The following is an 18,211-nucleotide window of genomic DNA, read 5'->3' as shown; positions in this document are numbered from 1 at the left end:
GACGCTGTCACCGAGGCAGGCGGAAGTTCAAACTCAAAACTTTGGCTGCCTTAGCTGAGGCAGAGAACCAGCGCATTTACCAAAGTCACAAGTACTTCGGCTTCAGTTAAGACTGAGAAACAAGACCAGGCGGAGGCCTGGCTGCCTTCCTCCTCGCTGGTGGCCACGAAAGCAGGAGACGCCGCCCCGGCGACTCCCCCGGCATCCCTGACACACACTGGGCGTCGGTGAACACGGCATCCAGCTTAACCGCCAATTTCAAACTTCCCCGACCGGCCCTGCCGGGTTAGTCCCTCCCCGATTCCCATTGGTCACCAGTCAGAGGAAGGAACAATTTGATTGGCTCTCCTTTACACTTACTCCGTCCCTTTAAGAACCTGGGCGGGCCTGGATGATACGCAGATGTCCATCATAGGTAGGGGTACTCTGATTGGTCCAAGCACGGTTGGCCCCGCCCACCGTCCTTGTGTTCAAACGCGACGGCGGGAGGCAGGCAGGGGAGCTCAGTGCTGACGGGCGGGGTCCTCTGAGCGTGAGTCTGGGCCCCCCGAAGCCCAATTCTCCCGCACCCCACTCCGCAACACAGCGGAGGGGCCCCCTTCACCCACGCCAATCTCACTTCGCCTCCCGCAGCGGGGAGGGCGGCGCTCCCGCCCACAGGGCTGCGGGGGGGCGGCGGGTGGGGTCCGGAGAGCCAGGCCGGCGGTGCGCGCGCCTCTTCCCGGGAGCCGAAGGGCCTGCTGGGGGCGGAGGGTGCCCGGGCAGAAGGAAGGGTCCCGTGGCCTCTGCCCTGCCTCCTGTCGGCGTTACGTGCGTCCTTCTGTCTAGTGGAGTCCGCCTGCAGCTCGCCGCCTGTGTGACCTTAACTTTCAGCGTCTTCACGCTCCCGGTGTCCACCCATCACCTGCTACCGCGGCCTCTCACTCCGCTCCAGCCCCTCTGGTCTCCCTGCCGTTGTCAGGGAAGGCCAGGTCCCGCCTCAGAACCTCAGTTGGGCCCTGGCTGGTCCCTCTGCCTGGGCTGCTTTTCCTTCTCCGGTGAGCACAAACCTGGTTTGTATTCGCTCGCACCAGACCGAGTGTCCCAAGGCGGGTGCGTGGTGCCTGATGGTCACCTTCCTGTCCCTGACACCTTGAGGAAGATCAGGCTCCTTCAGCCCGTCCTTCTCACACCTGACCTTCTCCTGTCTCCCTTCAGCACCCTGGGGAGATGTTGAAGTTCAAGTATGGAGCACGGAGTCAGCTGGATGCTGGTGCCGCTGAGCCCATTGCCGCCCGGGCCTCCAGGCTGAATCTTTTCTTCCAGGTAACAGGCTGCCAACTCCGTTCACCTGAGTTTGTTTCCTTGCCGCTCATCTTTGTTTTTATTACAATACTGAGACCAGCCTAGGAGAATGCCCATTCTCACGCAGCTGCAGCTCAAAGTCAGCAGGCAGAGGTATGGAGCAATGCGGCTAGATCTGCCAGTGTTTTAAGAGAAGCCAGGAATCTCCCCTCCCCCCACCTTTTTGGTGAAATCTGATTTTTTTCAATATAATAATTCAAATTATTTTACACACTCCAGGCCAAACAAAACATGTCTGTGGGCTAGATACAGTCTGTGGGCTAAATACAGTCTGCCAGTTTGCAACTGTTGCTCTAGATCAGGAATAAATTGAGCTTTAGAGTAGTCACTCCATTCATCGCACTCTAGGTTGTTTGAGTGAATTAAAGACACTAAAGTTATATTAATAAGCCTCTGGGCACACGTGAAGGAAATGGCAATCACTGTTTCCTGTTGTAGAGACATGGAGACATGTCAGGGCCAGCAGGGTCCAGAATAAATGTTCCCGTGAGCCTCAGACTGTTAAGAAAGAAGGGCCTTTTCTAATTAATGGCGTTCGTGTGACGTTTTCCTTCCCGGATGCTGGTGGAAGAGACCCACAGTAATGGAATCGTGCTAGTGATAACTTAATGACTGTCAATTGATGTCTCTTTAAAGAATGAAGCCGCAGAATCGGGCTGTTAGCATGTGTCGTGAGCAGTTAGTCAAGTTGGTGGCTTGTAATTTACTCTGTGTGGATGGATGTTATTGATCAAAGCTTTTCATTATTGACAGTGTCTCCATCTGCTGTTTGCTGTTTTTAGGGGAAACCACCCTTGATGACTCAACAGCAGATGTCTCCTCTCTCCCGAGAAGGGATATTAGATGCCCTCTTTGTTCTCTTTGAAGAATGCAGCCGGCCTGCTCTGATGAAGATGAAGCACGTGAGCAACTTCGTCCGGAAGTGTAAGTTGGGAGAACTGTTTCTTGAAAACTGTCCCGCTGGAGAAACCTGGAAGATGCCAGAGGCAGATGAGTTAGTGGTTGCTGACAGTGGGTAAGAATCCTGCTCTTAGACGAACCTTTTCAAGGTCAGGTTCCACCTGTTGCTGGGAGACCGGATAAGTCAGGCCTCTTGGTTGCAAGTGACAGAAACTCATCTCAAACTAGCGCAGGCCAGTAAGTGAGAAATCCAAGGGTGGGTCAAACTTTAGGCATGGCTGGTTCCAGGGACTTAAATATTGTCCTCTGGCCTAGTTCTCCACTCATCAGGGTGGACTTCTCCATTAGGCATAGTGGGCACAATGCTTAAGTCCCACAATATTTAATTTTAATAAGTTTAATTTATTTTAATTTATTTTAAAGTCATAAGGAAAATATGAATACAGAATAATGTATAATGGTTCTGGGTTATGATTATATTCATCATTATGCCACTGTGGTCATAAAATATATATAATTTTTTATTTTATTTTTAATGGAGGAAGGGGCTGATGAAAGCAAAAGAGCCTAAGGGCCTAAGTTGGCCCTGCCCACACCCTGTTCTTGACTTTGCTTGACTTGGGGAAGTTGACTGCTGGTGCCCTAGTCTTTTTCGACCAGTGGTGATTTTGCCCACAGGGACACTGGGCAATGTCTGGGGACAGTTTGATTATCAAAACTGGGAGGGGGGGGGCAGGGGGAGATTGCTACTGGCATCTAAAGAGCCTACAATGCACAGGACAGTTCTCCACAACATGGAATTATCGGGCTGGAAATGTCCATTGTGCCAAGTTTGGGAAACCCTGCCTTACATGACTTTGCAGTGTAACTATCTACCCTAAACTTAAGTGGCCTCCAATGATAATCATTGTATTACCTTTCATGATTCTGTGGGTTGACTGGGCTCAGCTGAGGATTCCTCCTCTCTATGTGATGTTGGCCAAGATTTCAGGCACCAGGGACTCCCTAGGCTCACCCAACGCTGACATGTTGACTAGAAGGCTGGGCTCAGCTGGGGCTCTGGGGTGACTGGGCCTTTTTCTCCTGAAGTCTCAGGGTTTTCATGCTCTCCATGGCTCCTCTGTGTGGTCCCTCCCTCAGGGGCTCAGCCCACTATAGCCTGGGATGCCTGTTTTCTAAATAAAGTTTTACTGGAACACAGCTACTTTCATTTGTTTAGGCATTGTCTGTGGCTGCTTTCACATGACATTGGCATTTGAGTAGTGGTGACTGAGATCTTGAAAGGCCTACAAAGCCTAAAAGCCTGAAATATTTACCATCTTGTTTTTTTTATTTTTTTATTTTTTATTAAATCTTTATTGTTCAGATTATTACATTTGTTCCTCTTTTTTCCCCCCCATAACTCCCCTCCTTCCAGTTCCCACCCCTCCCTCCGCCCTCACTCCCGACCCACTGTCCTCATCCATAGGTGCACGATTATTGTCCAGTCTCTTCCCGCATCTCCCACACCCCTTCCCCCCCCAAGAATAGTCAGTCCACTCCCTTTCTATGTTCCTGATTCTATTATAATCACCAGTTCATTCTGTTCATCAGATTATTTACTCACTTGATTCTTAGATTCACTTGTTGATAGATGTGTATTTGTTGTTCATAATTTGTATCTTTACCTTTTTCTTCTTCTTCCTCTTAAAGGATACCTTTCAGCATTTCATATAATACTGGTTTGGTGGTGATGAACTCCTTTAGCTTTTCCTTATCTGTGAAGCTCTTTATCTGACCTTCAATTCTGAATGATAGCTTTGCTGGATAAAGTAATCTTGGTTGTAGGTTCTTGCTATTCATTACTTTGAATATTTCTTGCCACTCCCTTCTGGCCTGTGAAGTGTCTGTTGAGAAATCAGCTGACAGTCGTATGGGTACTCCCTTGTAGGTAACTGAGTTTCTTTCTCTTGCTGCTTTTAAGATTCTCTCTTTGTCTTTTGCTCTTGGCATTTTAATTATGATGTGTCTTGGTGTGGTCCTCTTTGGATTCCTTTTGTTTGGGGTTCTCTGCACTTCCTGGACTTGTAAGTCTATTTCTTTTACCAGGTAGGGGAAGTTTTCTGTCATTATTTCTTCAAATAGGTTTTTAATATCTTGCTCTCTCTCATCTTCTGGCACCCCTATAATTCTGATGTTGGTATGCTTGAAGCTGTCCCAGAGGCTCCTTACACTATCTTCGTATTTTCGGATTCTTTTTTCATTTTGCTTTTCTGGTTGGGTGTTTTTTGCTTCTTCGCATTTCAAATCTTTGACTTGATTCTTGCGATCCTCTGGTCTGCTGTTGGGAGTCTGTATAATATTCTTTATTTCAGTCAGTGTATGCTTAATTTCTAGTTGGTCCTTTATCACAACCTCGAGGGTCTCATTAGATTTCTTGTACATCTCATTAAGTTTATCGGCAGTCTCTAGAAGACTCTTGAAAGACCTCAAAAGTGTGGTTTTGAACTCTATATCCAGCAGCTGCTTTCCTCCAGTTCTGTCATTTGTGTCCTGTTTCTTTGTCTCGGCATTTTTTATGCTTCGCTGTGTCGATAGAGTGGCTTTCTGTGCTAAGTGTCCCAATTACCTGAGGTAGACACTCTTGGTGCACCCCCTTGTGGTCTTTGTGCGCAGTCTTGTTGTAGCTAAGCCTTGATTGTTGTAGGTAACACTGGGAGGGATTTGACCTCCAGGCCAGCTGGCTGTGAGAATCAGCTGTGTCTGCAGTGGGAGAACTTCTGTCCTCTAGGGTGGCGCTAATCTAGCCTCTGCCTGAGGCTATCCCACAAATGCCTCTGTGCAAGGCTTGGGCGAGGCGGGTCCCAGGGGATCAACGGGGGCGGGGGGGGGGGGGACGGCGAGCGAGCAGTTATGGCTGCTCTCAGTCTCGTCCCCAGAGGCTCTGCCTCTCAGTGTCCCAGCAACCGCTGCAAACCTCGGAGAGAAAGCTGCCCTCGAGTTCTGACCGATGCTAGACAGTCCCGCTTCTCCCGTTTGAGTCTGGGTCCCTAGAGACTCACCCGGAACTGGAGCTCAGAGCCTGAGACTCCCTCCCGATTGAAACAGACAACCGCGCCCTCAGCCGCCAGCCCACTCCACACGCACCTCTGCACCTTAGTATTTCACTTCCTCACTGCGCCTCCTCTGAGTCTCGGTATGCTTTTCTCTTTCCTTCCAGTTGTGGAATTTCCACTCAGCCAGCCTTCCTGTGGTTCTGGGTGATGTCCGTTCCGTCTTTTAGTTGTATTTTTGAGGTGGTTGTGCGAGGCAGCAATCTCCAGTGTTTACCTATGCTGCCATCTTGGTTTCCTCCTACCATCTTGTTTTTTAAGGAAAAGCTTGCTGACCCCTGATCTGCATGGTCGGTCTCTAGCAGCGATATCTGGACTTCCTACATGGTAGCTGGAGGTTTCCAAAAGCACAGAAGTAGAAGTGGCCAGGCTTCCTTAGGGCTAAGGCCTGGAAGGTGCCTGGGATCTATTTGGCTGCATTCTGTTGTTTGAAGTGTGTCATAGGGCGGCTCACGTTCCATGTGCCAGGAACTACACAGGGCATGAATTCCAGGGGACATGGGTCACTGGGCACCACTTTCAGAGACTGGCTCTCATACCCTGCCTGACATTTATCTTTCACTATGTTTATTAATACAGTGGCAGGGAAGATTCTAATCGGCTCGGCTTTGGGTCGTTTGCCTGCCCCTTGACCAGTCAATGTGATTGGCCTCATCTGGGTGCCTAGAGGTTCAGGGCACCATGATTACCAGGACCTCATGGAATGGGGGATGTGCATGTACCCAGAGGAGCTGGGCGTTTGAATAGATAAAATCAGTGTATGGACCCTAGCTGGTTTCGTCAGTGGATAGAGCATTGGCCTGTGGACTGAAGGTGTCCTGCGTTACAGGAGGCAGCCGATCAATGATTCTCTGTCATCATTGACGTTTCTATCTCTCTCTCCCGCTCCCTTCCTCTCTGAAATAAATAAAAATATCTTTTTTAAAAAATCAGTGTATGTTCAGTATAGTAACTTTAGGTATTTATGTGTGAACCTTGTTTGTCCTCAGTTTCCTCATCTGCAAAATGGGGAAAATGTATATCTAATAAGGCTGTGTGGGGATTGAATGATCAGGTTTACCATGATGCCTGGTACATAGAGACAATAAATGTTTCCCAGTAATGATAGTCATAAACCTCCACCTATGTTTAATATATCTTTAACTTTAAAATGTACTTGGGGCATTTGCTCATTATTCTGTATTTGTTTGAATAAACTCCCACCTTATTTTCTTGCATATTTAAATTCTCAAATAGGGAGTGGGAGGGGAAGGGAAATTATGTGACAGACGAATTCACCACTTACCAAGCCACCCAGAGGCACCTTCATTAGTCTGGAGACTGCTCTCTGGTTACTTTAAAGCAGTGGCTCTTCTCGACTCATTCTGTAATCAGGGGGCTAGGCTTAGTGAAATGTCGATTCTTCTAATGGAATTCTCTTTCAGGGAACGGTTTCATATTGTTGAAGAGGCCTCCTGGAGAGTATAGTTGAGAGGCTATGATTGAAAAAGGATGATTGCATTAGTATTTCTTTCCCCTCCCCTTTTGAGTTTCTGTTTCAGAATGTAAGCTTCAGTTTCCCATGGGAAGAAAGATCCAACAGCTGTTACTGCCTAAGTTTCTTGAATCTTGTCATAGAGATTTTCTCTGGGAACTATTGGAGGAAATGAGACAAAGTATACCCCTGTATACTAAAGTGTTGACCCTAGTGTGGGCCAAGGGAGGGCAGAGAACTAGCATCTGGGAGCTAGGGATGGAATTTTTGTTTCTTTCTTTTTTTTAAATATATTTTATTGATTTTTTACAGAGAGGAAGGGAGAAAGAGAGGGATAAAGAGGTAGAAACATCGATGAGAGAGAAACATCGATTCAGCTGCCTCCTGCACACTCCCCACTGGGGATGTGCCCACAACCAAGGTACATGCCCTTGACGGAAATCGAACCTGGGACCCTTCAGTCCGAAGGCTGACGCTCTATCCACTGAACCAAACCAGTCAGGGCTGTTTCTTAATTACTATTCTATCCCCAGTGTCTGACACATAGTAGGTGCTCAGTAAATATTGGTTGACTGACTATGATGCTAATGAACAAAATAAGTCGCCAAACCTTAAATACAGTGTCTCATAATTTGTGTAAAAAATAAACAGCAAGAGTGATATTAAAACAAACAGAAAAGTGTTCATAATTGCCAAAGTTGGGAATTTCTTGGTGAGTTGATAGTAGCTGAAATTCTACCCTCTTTCATCTACATTCACCATAGGTAAAATCTGTATGTTCACAACTTTAATACTTGTGGACAAATTATAACTTGAAGGAGTTTTCCCCCCCTAATAGTAAACATAATACAAAATTAAATATAAAAGATCAAAGAGAAAAATCCCTCAAAATCTTGCCTGCTTGAGATAACCGCTATTAATAGTATTGCAATGTTTTTGTCCTTATAAAATATTTATTATAGCAATTTTCAAGCACATCAAAAGGGAAAGAGAGTAGTTTTACGAATCCCTCTGCCCCAGTCAATTAGCTGTAGCATCTATCAGCCCGTTCCATGCATGTTCTAACGTTACTTGTGTTTAATTTTACACACAAAAAATAATATGTTAAATTAGAAAGTGAAACATAAGCGTTTATTTGAGATCAATAAGAATAGTTATTTGGGAATCACTGGTTCAGGCAAAGCCCAAATAGTGTTCCAAGAGGAGCAATGGGTATTAGGAGGAAGGGAAGGGGGTGGATGGCATCAACAGAAGGAAGGCATTTCTGTTGGTGCAGATAGCATAGCATAGCGAAGTGAATTCTAAATCATATTTAAAATTTCAGTCCAGTAGTCATCAGTCCAGTAGTCATAATAACTGCTTTTTTTTTTTGTTATTTTTGGCAAACAGTTCTTTGGGACACAAGGTTGCTTAAGCCCAGTCCAAATATTGTTTTGCTCTGTTTTAACATTCCAAAGATTTGAGACATAAGAGGTGTAAGACAGTTCTTCTGGCTTGGCAGCTCCGGCTCCATTTTAAAGTGGTTCCGTTTGTATTATCGTTTACATATGTGTATAATGTCTTGCCACTGGCTTAGCAGTATATTTACTCAACAAATATTTATGGAGCATTTGCTACGTGCCAGATTCCATTCTAGGTTTACAATAGTGACCAAAACAGACAAACTCCCCCCCCCCCCCCCATATATTCTAGTGGAGGTTGAACGTTACCTCATTCTTTTAAACAAGGGCCTAATATTCTTTTATGTGGGTGGACTTTCCCGTTGATGGACCTTTAGGTTGTTTTTAATTATTTTTCTGTTACAAGCGTGCTCATCACATTTTCATACGTATCTTCTGCGAGCACATGTGCTAGTGCTTCTGTGAAGCACTTTGAGTTCCTAGAAGTTGAAATGTCGGATTACTAAGTCTCAGAAAAGAAGCAGTGCATTCAGCAGTGTTGGCTTTTGCTTTCTGGGTGCAAATGTTTATCTGACAAGATCATCCTTTGACTGCATTCTATTTCAGTGCTTCCGGTCTTTATCTCCACTTCAGAAGTCAGCACCCACTGGGCTCTTCCATGCTACTCCATGTGCAGGGGTGAAGGGTAATATGGTCTTGGAGTTGCAGAAGCTGCTAATTTGGAGAGAAATTGTGAAGATTTATTTTTTTAAATAATCGTAGACTTGAGTTTAGGGTCTCACCTGTTCACCTTAACAATCCAAAGCATTTGAAAAAAGATATTGAGATTTGGAATGATTCCTTAGAATTCTGAGAGTATCATGGTGGTTTTGCCTGTAAGCAGTTTGCCTGCTTGTGTGATTGAGATGTCTGGTGGTTGGCAGTGACAGACCCAAAATTAATAAGTTGGACAAATGCTGTAAGCAAATTGTGGGCTCAAGGCCTAACAGGGAATCAAGAGAGATTGGCCTTGTGTGGGAGCAATAATGAAATCGGGTTCAACCCGGAGAGTTGCAAGCCAGCGTATTTGGGGAATTATAATTCAAACTCAAATGCTTGATCTGAAGGAAACTTGGAAAGGGACAGGGAAGAAAGATGGGGTTGGCACTGTGATGTCAGGGTAAAAGGAAAACGCCGCTCAGCTTTCAATTTTGCTTCTGCATGGATTTCTCTGAGTAGGCACTCTAGATTTTTTTATTTTTATTTTTTATTTGTTTTTACAATGGTCATGATGAATTCATGGGGATCTACCTACCACTCTTGCCTGATTCCCCAAGGGACCGAAGGCAGGTGTTTTCAGGATGACTGGCTAATGTGAGAGGTGGGTCTGTGGTGGGAAAACACTCAGTGCAACAGAGATCATCATAAGTGCCTTTGATACAAGGGAATTAAATTCCAACCATGCAACAAAGAAAGGGGGTGGGTAGCAACAGTTACAGTCGCATTGGCTAATTCATCAATATGCCACTCTGTGAATGTGGGTATGAAATGGCTTTTCCTTTTGTTGGACTCAGTCCCTGTCATGGTCTGAACAATCTGCTGAGCTGAATGTAACTCTAGAAATCTATCTTCCAATTGTGTCCGTGGCCAACCTATGGAAGTGGCGATCTGCTCCAGTGCCCGGAGGACGCCAGTGTCCCTCTGCGATTGCAGGACAGCCTCTTGGTCCTCAAGGTGGCCCTGTCTGAGGGATTCTCCAGGGTAATTTTGATTATGTGTTTTCCTTTGGAGTGTACCCCTGTATACGGTGCAGTTCCCTATAATGTGCAGAACTGAATTAAATTTTCAGTCAGTCACAGCTGGTCCCCCCAATTCTTGCAGGTCATTAGAGTGGCTGCATTTTCAGAGATGCTCCAGCCTAGTGTTCTTTCCGTTAAAAAAGATGTATGTTAGATTCCAAACCTGCCATCCATTTGTTTAGTCCCATGGTCGGCAAACTGCGGCTCGAGAGCCACATGCGGCTTTTTGGCCCCTTGAGTGTGGCACTTCCACAAAACACCACATGCGGGCGCACATACAGTGCGATTGAAACTTCGTGGCCCATGAGCAGAAGTCGGTTTTCGGCCTGGGCGAGTCTGTTTTGAAGAAGTACTGTTGATATTTGGCTCTGTTGACTAATGAGTTTGCCGACCACTGGTTTATTCCATATTCACACATTGAAGATCTCTGAATGTTTATGTCCCGCCCAGTTTACTATGGTGAGCCTGTGACCCTCCATGGGATGGCATTTGGAGGTGGGGCCTTTGGAGGTACTTAGATTGAGATGAGATCACGAGGATGGGGCTTCCAAGAAGGGATTAGTGTTCTTATAAGAAGAGAAAGAGAAACTAGAGCTGCCTTTCTCTTTGTCATTTGAGGACGTAGTGAGGAGGTGGCTGTCTGTAGGCCAGGAATTGGGCCCCCACGGGGAACTGAATATGCCAGCACCTTGATCTTGGATTTCCCAGCCTTCAGTATGATGAGAAATAAATGCCTATTCTTTAAACAAGTATCTATAGTATTTGTTATAGCAGCCCAAGCAAACTGAGACATCAACAGAAAGATTGCACTAGGAAAAGGAGTAAGACTATACATTAAGAAAAAGACAGCGGCAACTCTTCCAGATCTGTGACATGTCAAGTTTGTTTTGTGTTTTTTGTTTGTTTTTTTTTTTTTTTTGGTAGCACTGCCATGTGTTAAGGCAAGGAAGGTATTACTATTACTGACACAATCCATGGGCAATAAAATGGGCTACTGAGAGAAAACTGAGCAGAGCACTTGTCAGAATGGAATGGTCCGGAAACCAACTCCAACATTGGTTGAAACGGGAGTCATGTTGCTTGTGTCCATTGTAAAATTGACCTAAATGTGGACAAGCATTTTTGACCAAACACTGCCCTGCAGCCTTGGAGAGGAGGAAGGAAAGCTTGATCTGTGTTCTCCTTCCCCTATTTCTAAGTCTACAGGATGCAAATTATAGCTGCCATGGAAACGGTGCTTTGGAATTTCTGGAGCCCTTAATTTTAACATATAAAAACACTTTTGTGCTGATTTTATAATTATTCATGCTGATGATAAGTGACTAAATGTCTTTTGACAGTGAGGGAAGACATAAGAACCCTTTTTCTTTTTTGGCTTTCATAAAGATGCAGGTCTTCGAAGCTCTTTATTTACCTGGGAGTCGTTCTTCTATGTTTGCAGATTCCAACACCATCGCTGAGCTGCAGGAGCTCCAGCCTTCTGCGAAGGACTTTGAAGTCAGAAGTCTGGTGGGTTGTGGACACTTTGCTGAAGTGCAGGTGGTAAGAGAGAGAGCCACCGGGGACATCTATGCTATGAAAGTGATGAAGAAGAAGGCCGTGTTGGCCCAGGAGCAGGTAGGAGCATTTTAGCATCACACCCTTCCCCTCTCTGTACCAGAATGTTGGTTGCAGAGATGTTAATCTGCTGAGTTGACACCTGGGATCAAGCACATTTTCCTCTGTGACTCTCGTTAATTACAGTTGCACGGGCAGACAGGTCTCTCATGTCCTTAGCTCTTTTTCTTGAACTGATCTTGACTCATTTTGAAGGCTCACAAACTCCCCTGGATTTCTTTATCTTGTTTTTATAGTTGTGTGTTATTCAGAACCAACTTGGCCTTTTAATTAACGAGTTTAAGGTCTTTCCTGACTGTCAGCTGGGGATTTAGAGATATGCACATTATGAAGTGAGTCAGCATTTGCTTTTGTGCACATTTTATATATTTGTGCTGTGGGCATGTATATTTGATTTTAAAAAACACGCCTCTAAAGAAATGAAATAAAATCCTAATGTCTAGGGAGTTGCTTGTTTGAGAGCAGGTCAGAAGGTATCTCGATGGTTGTGGTATTTTCTTTCTTTTAAACAAGCCTGATGCTCCAGACATATTGATTCCTTTGCTGTGTTTCTGGAGAGACGGCCATCAGCCTTGGAGTTCAGAGAGTAATTTATTCGTTACAGACATTCGAGTGCACATCATGTGTCTGGTAGTGTATCTGGCTCGTGGGAAGCCTGCACAAGGAAGTGAAGCTCGATGGCTGTTGGTTTCAGGGTTTAAATTAAAACAACCTTGGAAAGCAGAGGAAAAATGCAAATATATAAAGCAGGTGCTTACCAGCTAAAACTGCTAAAGCGTCACAGGAGGGGGAGCAGTTAGCAAATCCTTGGATGATGGAGTGAGGAGAGATGTGGTGAGCCAGGGGCAGCCAGGGGACGTTTGCTGCTGCAGGTTCTGGGCAGAGAGAAGTGATGAGAATGTGCCAGGTGCAGCATGTGTGACCTTCTGGAGACCTGAGTCCAGGAGTGCTATATGCAGATGTGGTTTGTATTTTTAGGTTTTCTTAATGGTTTAGAATAGACTGGGGAATGGGAAGAAATGAGGACGTTTGGGTAGGATGGGGTACCCATCCTGATGGGAAACCTCAAGAACCTTTTTTTTTTAAATTGTGGCAAAATATATATAACATAAAATATATATAACATAAAATTAAAGATACAATTTATTGGTATTAGTGCCTTCGCAGTGTTGTGTAACCATAGCCATTTCTAGAACTTTTTCACATCCCAAACTGAAGTGGTAACTCCCCATTTCCCCCTAAACCAGTTTTGGGAATGGCAGTTTAATCTGTGAGATGGCTGGGGATCATTGAGGCTTTTGGAAGGAGGAGGTTGGGATTAGAGTCAAAGGAGCAGCGGAGGACAGGACACTGCTTGTTTGAGTCCAAGAGTGATGCAGCCAGTGTTTAGGAATGCAGTGTTCCTACCCAGAAAGGAACAATGCAGGCGTGGCAGATCGTCTGGCAGAGAGGTGTGGAAGATGCTCACTCGGCCTCCTAGCACCTACGTACCATCTGTCACCAATAAACACTTCCTGAGCACCTGTTGTGTTTGGAGTGTTTCTAGGTCTTGGGAAGAGGCATTAGATGTAGTCCCGACCTCGCGATGCTTACCTCGTAGATGGAAATAGTACATGTAAAGGCAGAGTAATCCAACATCCCACACTGCAGTTCAGATAGTGTGCCTTCCTCCGGGTGAATGACTCGGGATGACCCCTGTGAGGTATGGGTGGGAGGTTTCTAAAATCGTACACATATTAAAGCTCATCTATTCCTTAAGAGGGTGACTTTAAGAAAAGCAGGGTCTTTAGCTGAGCCATTCTGAGGCTTTGGAATTTAAGGGCATTAGAAGAGAGATGCCAGCACCAGGAGTGAGTGAAGGGAAATGCCAGAGAGGAGGTAGGGAGAGGTAGTGTCCTGCAGACAAGACCTGTCACCTAGGAGCGGCCAGTCCACCCAGCCAGAGCTCTGTGAGAAGTGGGTCAGAGACAGTTTATTTTAAATTAACAATGATACACTGTTATCATCTAATCCTCAGGCCCCCATTCAAATGTCAACAGTGGTCCCACGGTCTTTTGGAACAAAAGGATCCAGTCCAGGACCACACCTGGCCTTTAGTTGTCCTGTCTTTTTAGTCTTTTCCAATCTGGAACAATCCCTTAATTTTTCATGGACTTTCATGACCTTGATAATTCTAAAGATTACAGGCCAGTTATTTTGTAAGATTTGTATTTGTCTGATGTTACTCATGTTTGGATTCAGGTTAGAGCTCTTTGGCAGGAACATCACAGTTGAGATGCTCTGCTCTTTTTATTGCATCCCAGCAGGTGGCTCTCAATTTCAGTTGGTCACGTTCATGATGATGTTCACTTTGGTATCTGCCAAGCTGCTTCACTGTAATTACCTAAGTATCTTGTAGGAAGATGCTTTCAAACTATCAAAATAGCCATTCCTCATAAAACTTTCAACTCACTCATTTATACTGTATGGACTTACATTTAACTGTTTAAGTCAGTGAGTTATGATCCATTACTGTTATTATATACTAGAGGCCCAGTGAATGAATGCACGGGGGGCAGGGGTATCTCAGCCCGGCCTGCACCTTCTCCAATCTGGGACATCCCTCTCACAATCCGGGACCGCTGGCTCCTAACTGCTCACCTGCCTGCCTGCCTGCCTGATTGCCCCTAACTACCTCTGCCTGCCGGCCTGGTCACCCCTAACTGCTCTCCCCCACTGACCTGATCACCCCTAATTGCCTCTGCCTTGGCCCCCGCCACCATGGCTTTGTCTGGAAGGACGTCCGGAAGATGCCCGGTCTAATTAGCATATTACCCTTTTATTAGTATAGATTTTTATACTTAAACTAGAGGCCCGGTGCACAAAAATTTGTGCACTCGGGCGGGGAGGGGGGGTCCCTCAGCCCGGCCTGTGCCCTCTCCCAGTCTGGGACCCCTCGGGAGATAACGACCTGCTGGCTTAGGCCTTCTCCCGGGTGGCAGAGGGCAGGCCCAATCCCTAGGTGCAGCCCCTGGTCGGGCTCAGAGCAGGGCCGATTGGGGAGTTGGGGCGTCGCCCCCTGTCATGCACAGAGCAGGGCGGATTGGGAGGTTGCGATGCCACCCTCAGTCACGCTCAGGGTAGGGCCAATATGGGGGTTGGGGCACCGCCCCCTGTCACACTCAAGGCAGGGTTGATGGGGAGGTTGCGGTGCCACCCCCTGTCACGCACAGAGCAGGGCCAATCAGGGGGTTGGGGTGCTGCCCCCTGTCACGCACAGAGCAGGGCCAATCAGGGGGTTGGGGCGCTCCCCCCTGTCACGCACAGAGCAGGGTCCATCAGGGGGTTGGGGAGCTCCCCCCTGTCACGCACAGAGCAGGGCCCATCAGGGGGTTGGGGAGCTCCCCCCTGTCACTCACAGAGCAGGGCTCATCAGGGGGTTGAGGAGCTCCCCCCTGTCACTCACAGAGTAGGGCCAATAGGGGAGTTGGGGCACCACCCCCTGTCACCCACAGAGCAGGGCCGATCAGGGGGTTGGGGCGCTGCCACTCTCACACTCAGGGCAGGCCGATGGGGAGGTTATGGCTCTACTCCGTCACACACAGAGCAGGGCCCGTGGGGTGGGGGGGTTGGGTCGCCTCACCCTGTCACACACAGAGCCGCAGGGCGATCAGGGGGTTGGGGAGCTCCCCCCTATCAGGCACAGAGCAGGGCCGATCGGAGGTTGGGGCGCCTTCCCCTGTCAGGAACAGAGCAGGGCCGATAGGGAGGTTGTGGCCCCGCCCCCTGTCACACACAGAGCCGCAGGGCGATCAGGGGGTTTGGGCACTGCCCCCTGTCACGCTGATCCCGGTGCCGGGAGGCCTTGCGGCTCTGCTGATCCCGGTGCTGGGAGGCATATTACCCTTTTACTATATAGAATAGAGGCCTGGTTCATGAGTGGGGGCCGGCTGGTTTGCCCTGAAGGGTGTCCTGGATCAGGGTGGGGGTCCCCACTGGGGTGCCTGGCCAGCCTGGATGAGGGGATGATGGCTGTTTGCTGCTGGTCACACACCCTTCAGGGTGGGGGTCCCCACTGGTGTGTCTGGCCAGCCTGGATGAGGGGATGATGGCTGTTTGCAGCTGGTCACACACCCTTCAGGGTGGGGGTCCCCACTGGTGTGTCTGGCCAGCCTGGATGAGGGGATGATGGCTGTTTGCAGCTGGTCACACACCCTTCAGGGTGGGGGTCCCCACTGGTGTGTCTGGCCAGCCTGGATGAGGGGATGATTGCTGTTTGCAGCTGGTCACACCCCCTTCAGGGTGGGGGTCCCCACTGGGGTGCCTGGCCAGTCTGGGTGAGGAGCTGAGGGCTGTTTTCAGGCTGGGACTGAAGCTCCCAACTGCTCCTTTTTTTCTTTTTTTATTCTGGGCCAGCTTTAGCCTGGCTCCAGCTCTGAGGTCTCTGCTGCTGAAAGCAGGTATCTGGTTTGTTCAGGTTCTATAATCGAAACTCTGTATCAACTCCAGCTCTGAGATCCCAGCTTGCTGAAAGCTGGTTTCTGGGGTTTTGTTTAGCTTCTATATTTGTAACAATGTTTCAAACTGCAGGCTCAGAGGCCGGCAAGGCAGGCGGGGAACGTTGGTTTCTTCCGTCACTGAAGCAAGCAAGCCTCATGTTCAGTTTAAGCTGCCTGGCTGCCGGCCGCCATCTTGGCTGGCAGTTAATTTGCATATCGCCCTGATTAGCCAATGGGAAGGGTAGCGGTCGTACGCTAATTACCATGTTTTTCTTTTATTAGATAGGATTGTCACCAGGTTGGCCCATGAGAATCTCTTTAGATTGGCTTTTCGTCCTTTTGACATATCCCCACCTTTGAGTACTGTCTTACTTTCTGGTACAAGGTTTTCAGGGTCTTGTACTGTTACTCTGCCTGCTCCAGTCCTGCAACAGTCCTTTTACTGTAAAACTAGAGGCCCGGTGCATGGATTCGTGCACTGGTGGAGGGGCGTGGCCTGCAGGATTGGCCCGCTGTGGACGTGCCAGCTATCCCAGTCAGCCGAACAGCTGTGGACCTACATTCTGAGCGGCTGCTGAATGAGGAAGTTAGTCTGAGCTGATATTTCAGGGTAATGTCTTGGGTGAAGATGTGTTCTGTGTCCTGGAGGAACCTGGCGGAGAGCTTTGCACCCCAAAGCAACTTGGTGAATGTCCTTGATGTGTGATGCCAGGTCAGTGACAACATCGGGGATGTTTGGGGCAGCCATGCTCCAGGATCTTCAGCCATCAGGACAGCCTCCCTGGCAGGTCCATAGTCATGGCCCCTCTTGTCATCCGCCTATGCCAGCTCCCTGTGCTCTTTCTAGAACACACTTTAGAGGCCCTGCATCAGCTGGTGGGGTCAGGCCAGAGTCTGGATTGTCTCAGGTATTTGATAGGTGCAGAGACTTGGCCTCACCCTGGGCCTGCTAGAAGCTGCTCTCGCTGTGGAGCAGCTGCTCATCCCAGTCATCCGAGTGGCACTCCCACTGTGGGAGTGCTCTGATCACCAGGGGTCAGCTCCTGCATTGAGCGTCTGGCCCCTGGTGGTCAGTGTGCGTCATAGAGACTGATAGACCAGTTGTTCTGCTGTTCGGTCGCTGGGCTTTTATATATAGACTAGAGGCCTGGTGCACGAAATTCATGCATGGGTGGGGTCCCTCCGCCTGGCTGGCGATTGGGCCTGATCAGGGCCATCTCGCCCAGTCCTGATCGGCCCCGATCAGGGCTGGTGGCCGGGAAGGGACTGCGGGAGGAACCACAGGAGAGCTCCACGGCGTGCCTGGCCCTGTCTCGCCCAGTCCCGATCAGCCGGACCCCAGCAGCAAGCTAAACTACCAGTTGGTTGACCACTTGGTCGGACACTTAGCATATTAGGCTTTTATATATATAGATTGTAACTCCCGGCGCGGAGTACTCGGCACGCACCTTCCCTCCGGCCCCTAGTCTTGGAGACCTCATGTCCTTCCAAGGCTCTGCTCACCCTTTTCAGCAGCCACATGAAGTAAATTGCATCATGTGCACGGGAACCCTTTGCAGGCTCCATGGGTGTGTCTTTACTTCGCTGCAGTTCTGATTACCCAACATTAGGAGAGACACCCTCGTTATCAGGTAACACCATCGTGGTAAGACCCCTGCTCAGCCTACTGCAGCAGTTTTAAATAGGCCATGGGTCACCCTAGATGGTTTGGCTCAGTCGATAGAGCCACGGCCTGCGCACTGAAGGGTCCTGGGTTCGATTCCGGTCAAGGGCACATTCCGGGGTTGCGGGCTCAATCCCCAGTAGGGGGCGTGCGGGAGGCAGCAGATCGATTATCTGTCATCATTGATGTTTCTATCGCTCTCCCTCTTCTTCCTCTGAAATCAATAAAAATATATTAACAAAAATAAAAAGCCATGAATCAAATGTCGCTGCTTTCCATCCATCCAGTCCGCCTCTCCCTTCCCTCCCCCCGCCCTCCCCCCCCCCCCCACACACACACTCCGCTGGGGTCTGTAAAATGGGGTCAGGATTTCTACTTCAACCAAGGGGACGCTTCCGCATGGCCTTCCTTCCCTGCCCATCTCTGTCCCCAGTCCCGTAGAGTCTCTCCCTCCCTCCCCTCTAT

General features: G+C 48.2%; 1 protein-coding gene across 7 annotated transcripts in view; it reads left to right on the top strand.

The window, feature by feature from the left end:
• Positions 1–755: 755 nt before the first annotated feature.
• Positions 756–18,211, top strand: part of CIT (citron rho-interacting serine/threonine kinase) — a 167,737-nt gene continuing 150,281 nt past the window's right edge. For 5 of the 7 annotated variants that reach the window (XM_036353436.1, XM_036353435.1, XM_036353434.1 and 2 more), the window contains exons 1-4: positions 756–1,037; positions 1,198–1,305; positions 2,127–2,268; positions 11,430–11,605. In XM_036353436.1, the coding sequence (XP_036209329.1) occupies positions 1,210–1,305; positions 2,127–2,268; positions 11,430–11,605 (414 nt within the window). In that variant the 5' untranslated portion in view covers positions 756–1,037; positions 1,198–1,209. Of the gene's footprint in view, positions 1,038–1,197; positions 1,306–2,126; positions 2,269–9,931; positions 9,951–11,429; positions 11,606–18,211 lie in introns of those variants that run through there. The other 2 variants (XM_036353438.1, XM_036353437.1) reach the window with 2 other exon arrangements.

This window comes from Myotis myotis, unplaced genomic scaffold (genome assembly GCF_014108235.1).
Source record: "Myotis myotis isolate mMyoMyo1 unplaced genomic scaffold, mMyoMyo1.p scaffold_m19_p_20, whole genome shotgun sequence".
In the NCBI taxonomy this organism is placed as follows: Eukaryota; Metazoa; Chordata; class Mammalia; order Chiroptera; family Vespertilionidae; genus Myotis; species Myotis myotis.
Note: the sequence above shows the minus strand (reverse complement) of the source record. Positions and strands in the feature narration are given on the sequence as shown.